This window comes from Gymnoscopelus microlampas, assembly GCF_963454915.1.
Source record: "Gymnoscopelus microlampas genome assembly, chromosome: 6".
In the NCBI taxonomy this organism is placed as follows: domain Eukaryota; kingdom Metazoa; phylum Chordata; class Actinopteri; order Myctophiformes; family Myctophidae; genus Gymnoscopelus; species Gymnoscopelus microlampas.
In genome coordinates, this window is record NC_139943.1 from 32,198,856 (window position 1) to 32,215,196 (window position 16,341).

At 42.1% G+C, this 16,341-nt stretch overlaps 2 protein-coding genes across 3 annotated transcripts in view; one reads left to right on the forward strand and one right to left on the reverse strand.

Annotated features, from left to right (window-relative positions):
• Positions 1-8,896, reverse strand: part of nup205 (nucleoporin 205) — a 34,838-nt gene extending 25,942 nt beyond the window's left edge. For both annotated transcript variants that reach the window (XM_084059739.1, XM_084059738.1), the window contains exons 1-9: positions 8,826-8,896; positions 6,818-6,960; positions 6,306-6,477; positions 5,161-5,305; positions 4,416-4,575; positions 3,062-3,290; positions 2,050-2,214; positions 936-1,111; positions 228-344 (exon numbers count right to left, since the gene is read on the reverse strand). In XM_084059739.1, coding sequence (XP_083915865.1) covers positions 228-344; positions 936-1,111; positions 2,050-2,214; positions 3,062-3,290; positions 4,416-4,575; positions 5,161-5,305; positions 6,306-6,477; positions 6,818-6,960; positions 8,826-8,853 — 1,335 coding nt within the window. In that variant the 5' untranslated portion in view covers positions 8,854-8,896. The remainder of the gene's footprint in view (positions 1-227; positions 345-935; positions 1,112-2,049; positions 2,215-3,061; positions 3,291-4,415; positions 4,576-5,160; positions 5,306-6,305; positions 6,478-6,817; positions 6,961-8,825) is intronic.
• Positions 8,897-9,376: 480 nt separating this feature from the next.
• Positions 9,377-15,026, forward strand: agk (acylglycerol kinase). Its single transcript, XM_084059974.1, has 14 exons — positions 9,377-9,645; positions 10,518-10,557; positions 10,659-10,738; positions 10,833-10,908; positions 11,000-11,125; positions 11,531-11,625; positions 12,191-12,260; positions 12,541-12,620; positions 12,733-12,790; positions 12,898-13,045; positions 13,261-13,358; positions 13,475-13,545; positions 13,642-13,726; positions 14,026-15,026. The coding sequence occupies exons 1-14, from the start codon at positions 9,536-9,538 to the stop codon at positions 14,158-14,160; spliced, it is 1,272 nt and encodes a 423-aa protein (XP_083916100.1). The 5' UTR covers positions 9,377-9,535; the 3' UTR covers positions 14,161-15,026.
• Positions 15,027-16,341: the final 1,315 nt, after the last annotated feature.

Sequence of the window (16,341 nt, forward strand, 5' to 3'; positions counted from 1 at the left end):
GGGAAAATAACTGCTGGAGGGGCGGTGTTTGACAACAGTTTTTTTCTTTGATTATGTCTGAACTCCCTACAATGCCTTTAAGAGAATTGCAATTTGTGTGGATTTACTTCACTAACACACACTTTGCACCCTTGTTAAGATAAGGGTTATGGACTGGTTTTATATCCACACGGGGAAAGTTCCTTAGATCTGTACATGATCTATACATGACATTATGGATTACTGACCAGGGTCATTAAGTGGTCCAGGTCTTTCTTCAAGGAAGATGGAGGCTCACTGCCCATCTGCAGTGACATGTGCACCAGGCGTGCATCTTCATCAGCACGGTTACGTAGCTGCTTCACCTGCAAAGACAGAAAATCATCGATGATGAGCTTACCATGTGACAGAAAAAAAAGATCCATGCTGACTTCAGAGAATTTGCAATTTACAATTTTGGCAGACGCTCTTATCCAGAGTAACGTGCGAGATCAGAATAAGCATGAACTCTAGTCAACAAACAAGGTAGTCACATAAGTAGAATGCAGAGAGAACAATTTAGTGCCTCGAAGTAACTAGGATACCAAGTCAACAATCTGAGGATGTGTCTAAAACAATGGTTCCCAAACGTTTTAGGCCCGACCCCCCAAAATAATAATATTTGAACTGGGGACCACTCACCCTGACAAGCACTTGGAATTGTAGGCATTACATTTAGTTTGACTCGGTTCCAGATAAATATTGTTAAAATAGCCAAACTGCAAGCTCACGCCTGCGAGGCATTGTGAGACCCCAGTTTGGGAATCACTGGTCTAAACAACATACTATTTAAGTAACACTATTCCCATTTGTGGTCACTAACATTTGTGGTCACGAAAAAACTGATCTATGTAACAAAAACATGAGAACAACGTCTGTGTGAAAGAAAACAAAAAACAGTGGTGCTGGCGACTCACCTTCATGGGCATGAGAGCCAGGAAGTCTGTGATGAGGGAGTGGAAGCGACGGATGTAGAACTCTTCCTGGGCGAAGCCCTCACATCCCAGCATGCCCTCCTTCAGGAACAGGAAGACGTCTCCCTGCAAGGCCTGCTCAGCCAGAGCCTCATCTGCCTCCGTGAACTCCACCAGAGCTACACGCAGTTAGGCGTGTGCGCGCGCACACACACACACACACACACACACACACACACACACACACACACACACACACACAATTAACACATTGAGTGCCAAAAACGGCTATAGCCGTTTTTTTAAATCCAACCGTCGAGTGCCATAAACGGCTATAGCTGTTTTTTCCCCCCCAAAAAATCTTCCTTTCCACAAGGGCCGCTCTCACGCAACTTAGGAATGATCCTAGGACCCTGTAAAATGGAATGGATGGATGTGAATCCAGTCCAAAAAACGTCATTTCCGTCCCGCTCCAATGATATGATCTTGAGAAAAAGGTCCATATCTCCATACTTTTTTACCGTGGTGAAAACAAGCCATTTTCGACACGCGATCACTCTGCAATGGCGGATCGTGCTAGAAATATTATTGTTCCAGTCGTTAGACGGGACACTCGCCCATCGTCCAGAGACCCGTGGTCTCTCCGGTAGGAGACTCAAAGTGAAACCTTTGAGTCTCCTACCGGATACATTAGCATCTTTCCGCCGGTCATCAAATTATTGGCTTAGGAATGCGACAAAAACAAAAGAATCTCCATGAATTCAAGGCTTCATGGGGTGTGTAATTGATAGAAAATATGTCATTTTTTGGGTGAACTACTCCTTTAATAAACCAATATAGGACATTAAGACACACCAATGAACAATTGTTAATATGACTGGACCCACCTAGTCGGGGCTAACTGCTGACACGTTGCTTACTGACATTTTTGTTAATGGAGTGAGTCCTGAAGGAAAATATTTGTTGGTGGAGCCGAATAAACTAAAACAATAATCAATAATGATCCACTGTTGTTCAAGGTAGAACTGTTGCATAAAAGCAATATCACATTGGAGGTCATGCTGTGTTAGTGAATATTCGTACAGCTGGCACTAAGTCTGTTGCAGTACAGCCTTACCAGAGCCCTGTGGTAGCTGAGACAGAGCCCTGAGAGCCAGGGCCCAGGCCAGACGGCACACTGCCTGCAGGCCCGGAAGCTTCCAGGTTTGGCCTTCCATCAGACGACTGTGCACTGCAGACACATACTGCCTCTCTGTCAGCAGGGGCAAGGCCTGGAGCAGGTCTAATGAACCAAACACAGTGGCCATGAAGCTATGTAGTAGCGAAGAGACACGTGAACATCCACTAACATGAAAGCTACAGGAGTGCACTTGGTGTGCGATATGAAATATTAGCTTATCATACAAACACAATCATTGTACAGTTAAGGTGGCATGAATGACTTTTTTTCAAGTGTTAAATAACTATTCCATTAACCATTTCCATAGCAATCATTGCTCTAGACTCTAGAGTGTTTGTGTGTTTGTTCAATAACAGGGGTCTCCTCATCTCTCCAGCTCTTTAGTTAACAGAAAATACATTTCCAGGTCGATTTCAACCAATCAGGAGAGAGAACCCACATAGGATACAGGATAAATAAGTGAAATTGGAAGTGATTAAACATATAAATGAGCAGATAAAATTGGAACACAAGCTGATATGATCTTTGTAAGGTTCTCCCTCCTGACTTGAACAACTGTGACTCAACAAACACTCTATAGCAATAATTACTCTCAAAATATAGCATTGTCTATAACTTTATAAGAATAATCTTTTTGTTTTATCCAAAAAATAATCACTTACACACACATCATAACATCATTGACTGTCTCCATTCTGTGGTCAAATGCTTCTGGAGAAACTGCACTTTTCAGTTGCTCATAACTTCAGGGGCAGTCCATTATTAAACATATGGGGGATTTCTTTTGTGTGCCCGGTAATAACTTATTATCAAAAAAGCAATCGACAGAATAATCGCTAAGAAAATAATCAATAGTTACAGCCTTATCTGAGTGTCTATGGATGGTCACATGCATACCAAAAGCCAAATCAACGAAAAAATAAGCCATCTTTCATTCAGTTCCTGTTACCTTCTCTATCTTCTGTGCCTTGCTCTAGGAAGCTGACATCCAGGCAGTACAGCAGTGACATGACCAGTGCCATGCTCACGCTGTCCAATGAGCCATCAGCTTCGGCAGTTACTGTCTCCAAGTGTCCAATGAGAGCCAGGGTATCGTCTTGTGTCAACGGCGACTGGCAAGTCCAGGAGAAAAGGCAGTCTGCCAGGGCCTGTCTAGATTCTTTGATGAGGTCAGATACCTGAAAAAAAAGAAGAAGAAAAAAAAGAGAACACAAATTCAGACCACGATCCACAATCCCGGACCTTTACTGTGTGTGATGCTTTCTTTTCTGTCAAAGCACAGAATAGATGACACATTCTTTGCTCTAAGCAGGCTTTCAATTCAACTGGTGAGTTGCTGTGTCAGAGTTAAGCCTTGTTAAGGCTGCAGTATACTCCCAATGTGGTAAGTTGTAAGAACAAAATGACATCATAAGAACTCCGGCAGTGGCTTTCTGTTCGGCAGTTCTTGCACCTCCAATGTTTAGCCAAACTCCTCCGCTAGCCGAACATTGTGACTGGTCAGAGGATCAAAGATTTATTTTGTTTCGTTTCCGCACTCTGCCAAAGTCTTGATTCAGCCGGCAGTGAAAGCAATGATACATTTGAAGAGAAGTTGGCTGAGGAGGTTAAGAGGTACTAGTCTCCAGGGCCAACGTCCAGTAGGTACAAACACCTCTGAGTGACCATAAAAACCAGTCGCAGGAAATGGCAAAACCTCAGTGACAAACTGGCCACAGAGCATCAGAGGGAGATCCAGGTGGTAAAGCCACCGTTTCTAGGGCTGTACACAATGCTTTAGTGACTTGAGCGAGTCACTGTGTTGCTAGTAGGGGTGTGCGCAGATATTCGGATTTCCTATTAAACAGGGCTGCCCCTACAAAACGTTTACAAAATAACATTTGTTTATTCTATAAATATATTTTTAATTGAGATGTTGCACCCATATTGCTGTCATTAATAAAATGTTGCTCTTAACAAGCAAAATAAGCAAATACATTAAGTATTAACAACAGTGATATGCAGGCCTGTCACACTGATTTGCGCATTGCTGGTCACCTGCAGCCTGACTGCTGGCATCGTCCTTTCCCAGTGCAGTGAGTGAAGCTTACTCAGCTAGCTACAGACTCTGTCGGTTTGAAAGAGAAAAGAACAAAGCTCAGGAAGACTAGAGGCTCATTCATGTCTCTAATGGGGATCCTTTAATAACCATAAACATAAGCTCTTGTCGTTTGGAGTATGCTGTAGACTTTACATGCCAGACGACTGCTGCGAGAGGAGGTTGCAAAAATATATGTAATTTCCAGCCAAACGTGAGCTCTCACCTCCTTCCTGTGTTTCTCATTTCCCAGGCCACGCTCCTTCTGCAGACGCTCAAACTCGCGGGTCACATCGATCTCTGACACCAGCGTGAGGATGCGTTTGGTCAGGCCCTGGCTCATCAGCTCGTCTGTGAAACGCGTGGCCAATGCCACCAGCTCCCCACTGAGCAGGAGACAACCAACAATCATTTTTTATTAATTTGACCACCTTTAATGTGGAAACAGTTAACAGTGAGTGCAGTGAGCAAAGGCCTTAATTAAAGCAATAACAAATCTCATGACTGAAATGTTTTGTCAGGCCAAGTCCCAATCTGCAATTTGTGAATCAGTGTGAAAGGAGACCCCCACACAAGCACGCTAAATATATTACATAACATAATCTTAAGGTTTATGGGAGATGCTTCTGAAGATGTATTCTATTGCTAGTTTGACCAATTCAAATACTCTTTAATCTTAAAATAACTTTAATATCTATTATTACTGTAGAGCTTGACTGTTAGGGTTATACCTCATTTATACTTGCTTGCGTGCGAAAATAGCAATATACAAGCTCACAGCACAATGCATTTTGAGCCTGCAGAGCTTGTATTGTAGATCGGCTATTTTCAGTGTGCAATAACGGGTTGCAACTAAAGAAATCCAAGAGTTAGCGAAGACTCTGTGTGTGTGTGTGTGTGTGTGTGTGTGTGTGTGTGTGTGTGTGTGTGTGTGTGTGTGTGTGTGAGTGAGAGAGAGAGGGAGTAGTGACCTCAGTTCCAGGGTGAAGGTCTTGCCGTGGCGGGACTGGATGAGGGAGCGCAGCGAGTTGGCCACGCACAGCTTCCCATCCCAGTACAGTAGCACTGCCACCAGGCCTCGCGTCAGACCTGTGAAGTACGGCTGCTGGTGTTCACCTGGTGACAGACACAGATATACTGTATACATCAATCGCTGTCAGGTGGAAACCTTGTACTTTAGTGTAAAACCCATTTAGTCAAGAGCTCTTTTTTAATACTTTTCATTGGTTAAATATTTAGAAAACCCATACCCCTGAGAGATGGATTGCTGAGAAGGAGCGCAAGACCTTCCATCAGCTTCCAGTAATTACCGCATGACTTAGTTACCCAATCCGTGCTACTCCTACGATGAGTTGGCGCCGATGAGTTGGCGCCGGTGCCCAGGATGGAACCCAGAACCTTGTGGTCCAAAGGCGAGTTGCTCTACTGACTGATCTACTACTGCTACCACAGACGATTGGCACTAGTCATAAAAGTGACACTAAATCAACACGTCACATTGTGTTTACACAACACCTGACCATTTCTTACCAACAAACATTGAAATACGAATACCATAGGGCTGCAACTATCTATTATTTCCTTATCGATTACTTGAATAATCGAGAGGCACCTTTTTTTGGATAATAAAAAAAGTAAATGAGTCTGATAACCACTTACTGTAAGCCCTGTTTCATACTATGGCGTACAATGGTGTCGCATAAATACAGACAATTGCTGATCTACATCTTTACAACACGTCACATTGCGACGCGTTGTGAGCTTGTAGATCTGGTATTTCAATTATGCTTTATAATCGATTAAGACAATTAGTTCAATTAACTGTTGCACCTCTAGAATACCATGTGCTTTAATGTCTTTCTTCGGCCTGGGCCGTAGCGTGACGGTCCAGGCACCCTAGGCTGCAATGCCAGCCTGACAGCGTGTCGCGGGTTCGACTCCCGTTCCCGACGACCTTTGCTGCATGTCACCCCCCATCTCTATCCCAATTTCCTGTCAGCCTACTTTCCCTTTCCCTGTCCCTCTCTAAATAAAGGTATAAAAAGCCCCAAAAAAAATCTTTAAAAAAAAAAAAAAAAAAAGAAAAATGTCTTTCTTCATCGTGTGGACACAGTACCTGCCAACAGCAGTTCCAGAGCCGCCACCTCCCCGATATCAAACAGGTCACTGAGGATGAAGGCCTCGGACAGCAGCTGCTCTGGTAGGAGCCGTGACCCCTGCTGACCTTGGATAGCGATTCCCTCCGTGCTGGCCTTACGCACCTTCTCCCTCTGCTCAGCACTCTTTGGCTGAAAGGAAAGATTGAAGGCATGTAAATAATTAGTACAAAGTAAAGCACCTGTTATTTTTGCATGTGTGTGTGTGTGTCCTGTAGGAGTGAGCGAAACACCTTGAGATCAATGTTGTGATGATAATATCGTATTGTGATGTTGATAATATCATTTTCCCCCCCAATAAAGAACACTGCTTTAAAATAAGGCTTAAGTGATTAAAACCAAGAACAGACAACACTTATGCAATACTATGATATTACGTGATCTCATATCATGATTCACAATATCATTAATATATTGTTCTCACGGGGGTTCTGTGTGTGTGTGTGTGTGTGTGTGTGTGTCTTTCTCTCACAGGGTTCCTGTAGAGCGACAGGAAGTGTGGTTTGTGTTTCTTGAGTTGCAGGTCGAGGAGGTGGACGCTGTCTGGCTGTCTCCTCCATACCGCCCCCTCCACCGTCTCCCACAACTCCTTCAGCGGCCCCCACAGACTGGCTCCTGCACACACAGATACATATTTTAAACACTTAAACCATAAGTCTTCAACAGGGTGTCCAGGACCCATAGGGGGTCCTCAGAGTTACAACAGGGGGGTGCCAAATCTTTATGTGAAAGGAACCCGTTTCTTTATTAATGTTTTTGCATTGACCACTTGAACCCTAGAATCCCTATTCCTGGGGGAACATTTGCCAAGAATTGCAGATCTACAAGTTCACAACGTGTCGCTCTGCGACGTGTCGTGAGCTTGTCTTTTTCGGCAAAGAGATTTGGTGGAGAGGGAAAAAAGTGTAGAGTATTGCGAGCTAGCCTATTAAACATATTAAGAGAAATTAAGATAATGTGTAAACAAACAAACAATTTAAGAAACAAAAACACTAATTACACAACACTGATGATAGTGCTGGCTAACATAAGCACATGAAGCTATCTATTAAAAAGTTTAATCTGAAACATACAGTTTAATATAATATGTAGTGGGGGTTCCTGCTTCGTCTCTCTCAGCTAAGGGGTCCTTTGCCTGAAAAACGTTATACTCCTAACTTAAACCCTTCAGCAGACGCACAGATTACACAATTTCACACACGTTTTTTTACACTTATAATCCCTATATGCAGTATTTAGTTGACCGTAGTCCCCCAGGGGCCAGGGCTCTATACTGCTAGTATTATATTTGCGTCTGCACCAAATATCTTCACCGAAAATTAGCCTATCTACAAGCTCACAATGCTTGTTCACAAGCGTGGGGATGTGGACAATATTTGACTTGTATATATTTGAATGTCAACAACTCATCATGTGGATCTTAATACACAGTCAAATTACAATTATAAACTGAATTTGCGGTGTTTGCTTTGCTTCCTTTAATGAGTCTCTTACCATGACAAAATGTACAGTATGCTATCCTGCTATATTATTATTATTTCTTAATACCTAAATTATGTTTTACTCGTGTGTGTGTGTGTGTGTGTGTAATGTAATATAAATATATATATTTTTTATATATATATACACACACACACACACACACTCACACGTGTGTGTTCTACCCAGGCTGTCCCTGTGCATTTTATATGAACTGGTTGAACCTATAGTTTCGTTTCCAACATAACAACAAGACAGCTGACAGCCAGTCCAGTGCTGGTTTAACTAAAACAGTCAGGAGTTTCTCATGATAACAACCTTCATTTTAAAAGTAAACTATAACATTGTGTTTTCTTCTCCATCGCATAATGTATGAAATAGTGACAGTATATTTGTGTTCAGCTGACTGCCTTCATGCTAACGTTAGCTCCGCAGCGTTGCCATGTCGGCTTATAAGCAACTTTGGGCTTCTTTTTCTGTAAAGTGTCTTGTAGATATTGTTAGTTTTTTGGGCTCGTTTCTAGTAGTGTAGTTGCTTATTTAAGCATCGTTACAAAACAATATAATCATTTTTTTTAAATCAGTGGTTCTCAAATATAGTGTTTTTTTGCCACAGGGATAATTTGTGATGTTATGTTTGAATTTTTGAAAATAGCAGATCTATTGCTTCACGACGCGTTGTGAGCTTGTAGATCGGCTATTTATTTCAAAAAGCCGATGCATGTATAGGTTTTAAGTGCTCATGTGGTCTTTTGGGCATGCCTTCCTAGACCTGGTTACTTATTTCTCTCACAAAATATGGCAACACTGTCCGTTAGCCTAGCTAGCCGCTCACGCTGAACTTGTCAAGTATCCTTGACCAGCACCATGTGGTCCGTGTGTCACATAGAATGAAACTGTCCACTAAGACAGAACACATTACACGTTTCTTCATACATAACAACGTAAATATAACACAGTAAGCGTTGAATTCGTTGTCTGAGGAAAAAAATACTTCATACCCGAATTTACCGCCATCTGCGCCGCCATGATGAACGTTTACTTTGGATCAGTTGTCATCCGGATTGACAGAGGATCCTGGAAATGCGCCTGTAAGAAATTTAAACGAATTGACCTTTTGAAAATACTGTAAGCACATTTACGATATGAGAGCACACATGTTTTTACATAATACATACGGCAGGCACTCAAGTAAACGAGGTGTTTAGAAAATTGATAAACATCTGTACAATCTCTTCAGGCGAGGTCCGGGATCAATACAAATTTCGGGTTTCTGATCCTGATCCTGTTGGAGGGGAAATAACTTTACGTCATAAACTGTCCGGAACCAAAGACCGGAACCTCCGGTGCCGTGCACCTCCAAAATAATTCCCCTAGTTTAAAATGTGTTTAGTTTGGTACAATAGTTTGGTTTCTTTTGGTATAATAATCGTCTTGTGTCCAAGAATGCCAAAAAAATCCATGTTCACCGCGAAGTTACTTCAGGTTCAGAGCGGAACCATCAAGATTCAAGACGTCACTAGTAGTAGTTCCACCCGGACATGTTTGTTTGTTACACTACAAAGCCCATGCTAGCATTTTGACAGCAGTAATGGAGACTTGACCGCTGAGATGAGCTGCTGTGTTTACAACTTACTGGTACAAGACATGAAGCTGATGTCATAACTCTATCATAGAGGTTTAAAGAAGGGGGTTATAGACATAACACACCATGGCTCGGGTTGTGAAAGTGTTCAAAACTCTGCGCAATCACTGGAAGAAATCGACGTTTGCTGTGTGTGTCCTGTCCTACGGTGGATACTGGCTGAATGGCAAACACTGGTAGGTATGATCTCAGTGTTCACTGTGATAGGTATCTCTAGTGGATTATATCCAGATTATTAGAACCACACCCTGACAACTTGATTGTCCAAGATTATACGTTTTCTATTATTATATTATATTATATATTATTTTTCTAGGTTTATTTTCTTTCTTTTTTACTGCAGAAATTGTATTGTATGTGTATAGCTGTATTTGTATTGTATGTACTTGTATTGGTATGCATGTAGCCGCAAGCAACTCTTAGATTCTTTTTTTAATATCTGGGATCGCAATACCAACCCTTGACAGAATGACAGCCCATACATCCAAACAGAAAAGTCATATCTGATTGTATTAAACAAAGTTAAACTCACCAACATTGCAGCTGTACGGAAAGCTTGCAAAGTTTTTGTTTCATAAAAATCCACCCTAGACATGTTATGAGCTACTTTCTGTCAATAAATTCCGTGCATGTGATAATTTCGAAGTGTTAGAGTTTGGAAGCGCTCGTTTTCAATAACGCAACGTCCTGCTGCCTCCTGCATTATGTGCAATTTCGAAACAGGTGGTATGCAGGACCAGTGGGTGATTTTCCACCAGTGCTTCCAAACTCGAACAAAAACTGTCAACAACTGTCGTATCTAGTGACAGCTAAAAATGGGGATCCTGCGTTTCGCCGTTATCTCTATATCTACAGTACATAGACAGTAAAGGAATTCTGGACCATATGACAGACCAAATCTTATCAAATGAGGGGTTTGTGGCCTAATCATATCAAACTGGATGTCCACTCCATGTCACAAACAGTGAAGCACCAGTCATATAAAAGTGTATCTGTCCTCTTGTTGCGTTCTGTGCATTGTGTAACATAATATCCTTTGTTTTATCAGTGACAATATTCTACGGAGAGAGGCATGCCTTGAGGCCAGGGTAAGAAGTCAAATGTGTCCTGTCTGAGACCTCCTGTCTTTACATAACATACACTCGCCTTTTTCTTTTATGTCTTTACATAAAATTATTATCTCTGGTAGGAATTTGGTCGTCAACAGATAAGACCACAGGAGCAGCTAAGGAAAGCCACTGTGATTCTAAATCCTGCAGCTTGCAGTGGGTACGACATATCAGAATCTCTAACAAAACCTTAGTAAGAGTCATACATCCCTACAATCAATTTTTCTAACCCCCCCCCCCTCTGCTCCCACCAGGAAAGCCAACAACTTATTTGAAAAAAATGCAGCTCCCATTTTACACCTGGCTGGTGTGGAAATAACCGTGGTCAAGGTATCGTTACTTTGTCATTATCATCATGTTGATAAATTCACATCAGGTCTATTTGTGTCTGTTTGTGCTTGATGTTGTGATTCTTCCACAGACCGACTATGAAGGTCAGGCAAAGAAACTGATTGACCTCATGGAGCAGACAGACATGCTGATAGTTGCTGGGGGCGATGGTACCTTACAGGAAGTCATAACTGGTTTGCTGCGGAGGGCAGATCAAGTAGGTATTATACAGTTGCGATGATTTGTTTTGTTGCAATATATTAATTTAAATTGTCTATATACTTAACGTTTAGCTTATTAGTTGAGCAGCTGAAATATAATTCTCTTGTGTAAGCGACCTTTGAGTATTTAGAAAAGCGCTATATAAATTTGAGGTATTATTATTGATGAGGCTTCATGTCTATGATTGCCTGTGTGTCACTTGTATCTGAAAATATGTCCACCAGAGAGTGCTGTGGCTCAACTATGCTACAGTATACACACCCCCAGGTTGCCTTGTTTGTACATGCAAATATAAACATGAAAACAAGAGAACAAAAAGGGAAGCTGTATCTGTAGGTTAGACAGTTTGTCTGTCCTGTTTGTCTGTTGTGAGTCATTGATGGATGTTTATAAACTACAGGAGGCATTCAGCCAAATCCCTATTGGGTTTATTCCACTGGGCTCCAGCAATTCTCTGAGTCCGAGCCTTCACCTCCTCAGTGACAACCAGGTCAAGTAAGTAGCAGTGTCACTCATGGGGATTAAAACTGGTATTCCCACCACATATGTGTTTATTAAGCACTTTCACCCTGGCATCCCTATTTTGGGCAATGTCAAAAGTTTGAAAAATAAGCCAATCTGCAAGCTCACAACGCATCGCATCACGATGCGTTGTGAGCTAGATTTGCTATTTTGCTATTTTTGTGTATGACAAAGTATATATGGCTTAAGTGGTTAAGAATGATTTGTCAGACAAACAAACACAATTGCCAATGTTTGTGGGAGAGAAGCCAGGCAGGGAGCGATGTTTGTCGCTGTACTAGTGACTCCTATGGGCTGGGCTGGGGAGAGGACTATCGGTGGGAGGTATTGAACAGGAGCAGTAGGACGGAGGCACTACGTCCTGCCGGTGGGGGCTTCTCACTGGCAGCCTGTGGCATGTTAGCCCGTAGGGTACAACAGCAATTATGGCAACACAGAAATGTGTGGGGAGGGACAAAACGACTAAATTGGGAGGTAAAAAGGGGTACAAATATTTGGCTACTCTGTCCTCAGAAAGTTTCTTTCCTCCACATTGTAGGCACATCACATCAGCCACCCTGTCCATTCTGAAGGGAGAGACGGTACCTCTCGATGTGCTGCAAATTAAAGTGAGTCAGATACTTTTCAGTTTGAACAATTTTGTATTAACAAATATAACCAACCCTGCATTTGTCATCAAAACAATTCCAGTACACATGTGAGATAATTAGTTATAGATGATTGAACAAGCATGCTATTTTTTATTAGATTAAAGCACTTTTTTTGTTGTTGTTTTGTTATACATCGTATTGTGGTGGGTAATCTCAATTAATAACAACTCAACTGCAATTCTCATTACTGTGTAATTCTAGAGTTGGCTAAAGTTGCTGTGTCTCTTTTTTCCTATAGGGCGAGAAAGAGCAGCCGGTGTTTGCTCTGATGGGACTGCGCTGGGGTGCTTTTAGAGATGTGGCTGCTACCATCAGCAAGTAAGAATTACTACTAGGCTACTTAAGTTGTATTCTAAGACCTCACTTTCTGAATAGAAAAGTACTGTTGCTTGATTGAATTGTACATTTACGTGTACATTTTCTTCCTTAGATATTGGTACCTTGGACCATTAAAGACGATGGCAGCTCATTGGTTTAGCACGTTGCGAGTAAGCCTAGTAATTGTCTTTCCGTCTACATAACACATGGGTGTCATTTAATTGATGAGTAGCTTGTTGTCCCCCCTCCGTGATGACCTGCCTTTTACGTCCCTCAGGAGTGGCCTCAGGTACGCGATGTTTCAGTGTCCTACCTGGCTCCCAGCCTTCGGCCCGCTGACCTGCCCATCGAGAAGTATGTGCGGCCGAACCTGCTTAATCGCATCATCCGTAGGGTTAAAAATTACTGGAACCCACCTATTATAGGTAACGTTGTATGTTTATGTCTTGATGTTTGTATCTTATGTCTTATCTTATATGAGTTTAATTGTTGCCTTTGTCGTGCGCCGAAAATACAAGATCTACAAGCTGTTGTGAGCTTGTAGAACTACTATTTTTACACTAGCACGCACTCAAGTATAAATCAGGCATTAATGTTTATACATGTTCTGGGGCTGCATCCGCTCTGTTTGTTTGTTTAGAGCCTCCGAAAGAAGAGGAGCCGGAGAGGTGGGAGGAACAGCGTCTGTCTACACACGAGTTGCTGATTAAAACGCACAACAATAACCCAGTGGAGAGGGTCAGTGGAGACAAAAAACTACTTCTCTGATCATTAAATACTGTAGTTGTTGTAGCCCATTATCCCTCAGAATATAATGACAGTACATTTTCCTGTTCATGCATCTCCTCTCTCAGCGGATAAACGATTCGCTGATGATCTGTGCAGAGCCAGACAACTTCACAGTGGGAGAGTTTATCACCGTTGGGTCAGTAGCTGTATACTGCACGCGCACATATGCTGTAAAGGCAGCTAGTTTGTTAAAATTATACATTTTAAATTAAACTTATGTTCTTTATTATAGAAAGAAAAAAGAGGAGGATCCATCGGTGTTTACTAAACACGGCACAAACCTGGAAGTGGGCGCCTGTCAACTCCAGCTACCAGAGGTCCGATATCCTTCCACTCAGATGAACTTATATCTCTTATATAATTTTGACTAAAAAACAAACCCCTGAAATACTGCAGATGGTATCATTTGGTAGCTCACTATTATGCATAATATATACTGAAGATCGGTTCTTTTCACTTGCCGCAAAGAACTGATCTTCAATCTAACATGTCGCATCACGACGTAGCTTGAAAATCTATTTGTGGAGTATACCTACATTGAGCTTATGTGTCTCTCACTCTCTCTAAGGCCCAGTGTATTTTCTGATTACTTTCTGTCTTTACCGTGACCCTACAGGACACAGGCGGCTTCTACAACATTGACAATGAAGCGTACGAGGCCATGCCTGTAGAGGTGAGGCTGCTGCCACGGAAACTACGCTTCTTTATCAGCGCTGAGCGCAAAGAGCAGCTCCTCACGCAGGTGCAGTGAAACCATAACTTCAGAGGAGGACGCATAAGGATACGAGAGTAGTGGAAGAAATGCCAGCAGTGACCCACTTGCCTCACGGTCCACAGCAGAACAACCTCTGCTTAGCCTGTCAGTGTTCAATTATCATGAATATTTTCACCTACAGACCATATCCACATGGTGGCCATATTGCTCATAGATATAGAAACCTAGATACCTCATTGGCCTCTGCAGTTCATTGGAGCGACCTGTTTCGTATGGTGGCCGCCATATTTCCGGGGGGCACGGGCACGGGCACTGGCCAATCACAGCGAGTTGACTACTGGCCAATCACAGCACGTCTTTTCCAGGGCTTGTCAGAATATAGTTGTCCCGCCCCCACCTGCCTCTGATTGGCCTACCAAATGCCCCCTTCTGTGACGCACGCGGAAGTTTCCAGCTTACCCCCCGGAAGTGCGCCCGCCATACAGACGCCTCAGAGCCGGAGGAGGCGTCTACCTTTATATGTCTATGATATTGCTATTAAGTTAGTGAAGTGCCACCCCGGTTGCCACAGCAACAGGGTGGCACTTTCAACGTTAAATTCCAAAATGGCCACCATGTGAATATGGTCTATTATGCCATGCCTAAAATAGGGACACCTTGTGGAAAGTGGATAGAAATCGGTGCCAATACTGATGTCGTCAAAAAGGTCAAATATATCAGCCAAACCGATATCGGTCTGGCTAGTTTCGACACAATCTGGAAGAATAAACACAGTACATACATGCTGTGTATAAACAAGGACCAACCTTTTGTTGTTTTTCTCCAAGACATTATCATGGTTACTGAACAGTAACAGTTTACCAATATTATTGTGAAACTCATTAAACAATCTGTCCAATTTGTCCTGTCCCCCTTTTTTTTGTACACCAGTTAAAGCGGACTTAGAAATTCAGTGCTTGTCTATAGACAGGTTTCCTGTTAGTAAACATGAGAGGATATGACCGTGCAGATCCGGGGGTAGCCTATAGAGGGCGCCATTACCCACAGCAGCTCTGGTCAAATGTTCATTCATAAAATAAATGATCTTCACCGGGTTTAATGAAAGTAGATTAAATTATGCAGTTTGTAATACCTTGTTTACTCAATAAAAATGCTTTGTCGGAAGTTGGATCTGTTTGTATATAATAGCAGAATTATGGCTATCTAACTCCCGAACATAACGGAGTGAACGGCGCAACAATTCGTTTTCCCCGAGCATGCGCAGATTGCGCATTCTGCTCTGTGATGACGTCGCGCGGAAATCCGTCTATACAGTTTAATGTAATGACAAATATTTCACTAAAACTTCAGCTGCATAATTTGAGATAAAAACAAGACCCGAGGGAACAAGAATGCTTTATTGTTTCAGAATGGCAGTACTGTGGAATCAAGTTGCACGAAATCAAGAGTGTCTCATGCAGTCAAGGTCACGTATACATTACTGTTGTCTTACAGTGCTTTATATTCATATTGATTGGGTTGGTAGTTTGTTATTGTAAAAGATTATATTGCAGCTACGACCAAGGAGAGAATGGTTATGCGAGTTATGTATGTCAGTGCCATGTGTGTAATACAGATAATGCTTCCTATTGACATTCAGTGGGGTGACACACTATACAAACAAATCAATATTAGCTAATGCTGGTACGAGTAATGAGTCTGCAAACGACTCCACAAAGAAGGCATTTTATACAGTTGTGTGTGATGTGCATATTCTCTTCATATACATACACCTGCAAAACAAATACCTTGGGTGCCAGAATGCCTTTGTGTGCTGAAGAGTAGATGGACCAATCATGAACAGGAACAGCAAGGTTGATCACGGGTGTTTTAGAACAATGAGCTCAGTCTTTGAGCAAATACTTTAAAATACATTTTAAGCTAGTCAATTCATAGCAGTAAAAAAAACATCTAGAACTTATACCTTTAAGGCCCCTTTTAGCACCAGTCCTCAAACATAAATGTACCTTCACTTTCAGACAACGCTTACTGCACCATTATTCTTTGATCAGCCAAGAAACCATCCAAAGAACAAAGTCAGTGTCTGTTTCCTGAAGTCCACACAAAGCCAACCTCAACGTTTCAGTTACTCATAGATCATTACAAATATTTAATTACAAAAATCAACCCTGATGACACCTCAATCAGTTCACATAATGAGCCATCAGTCTATGAGCA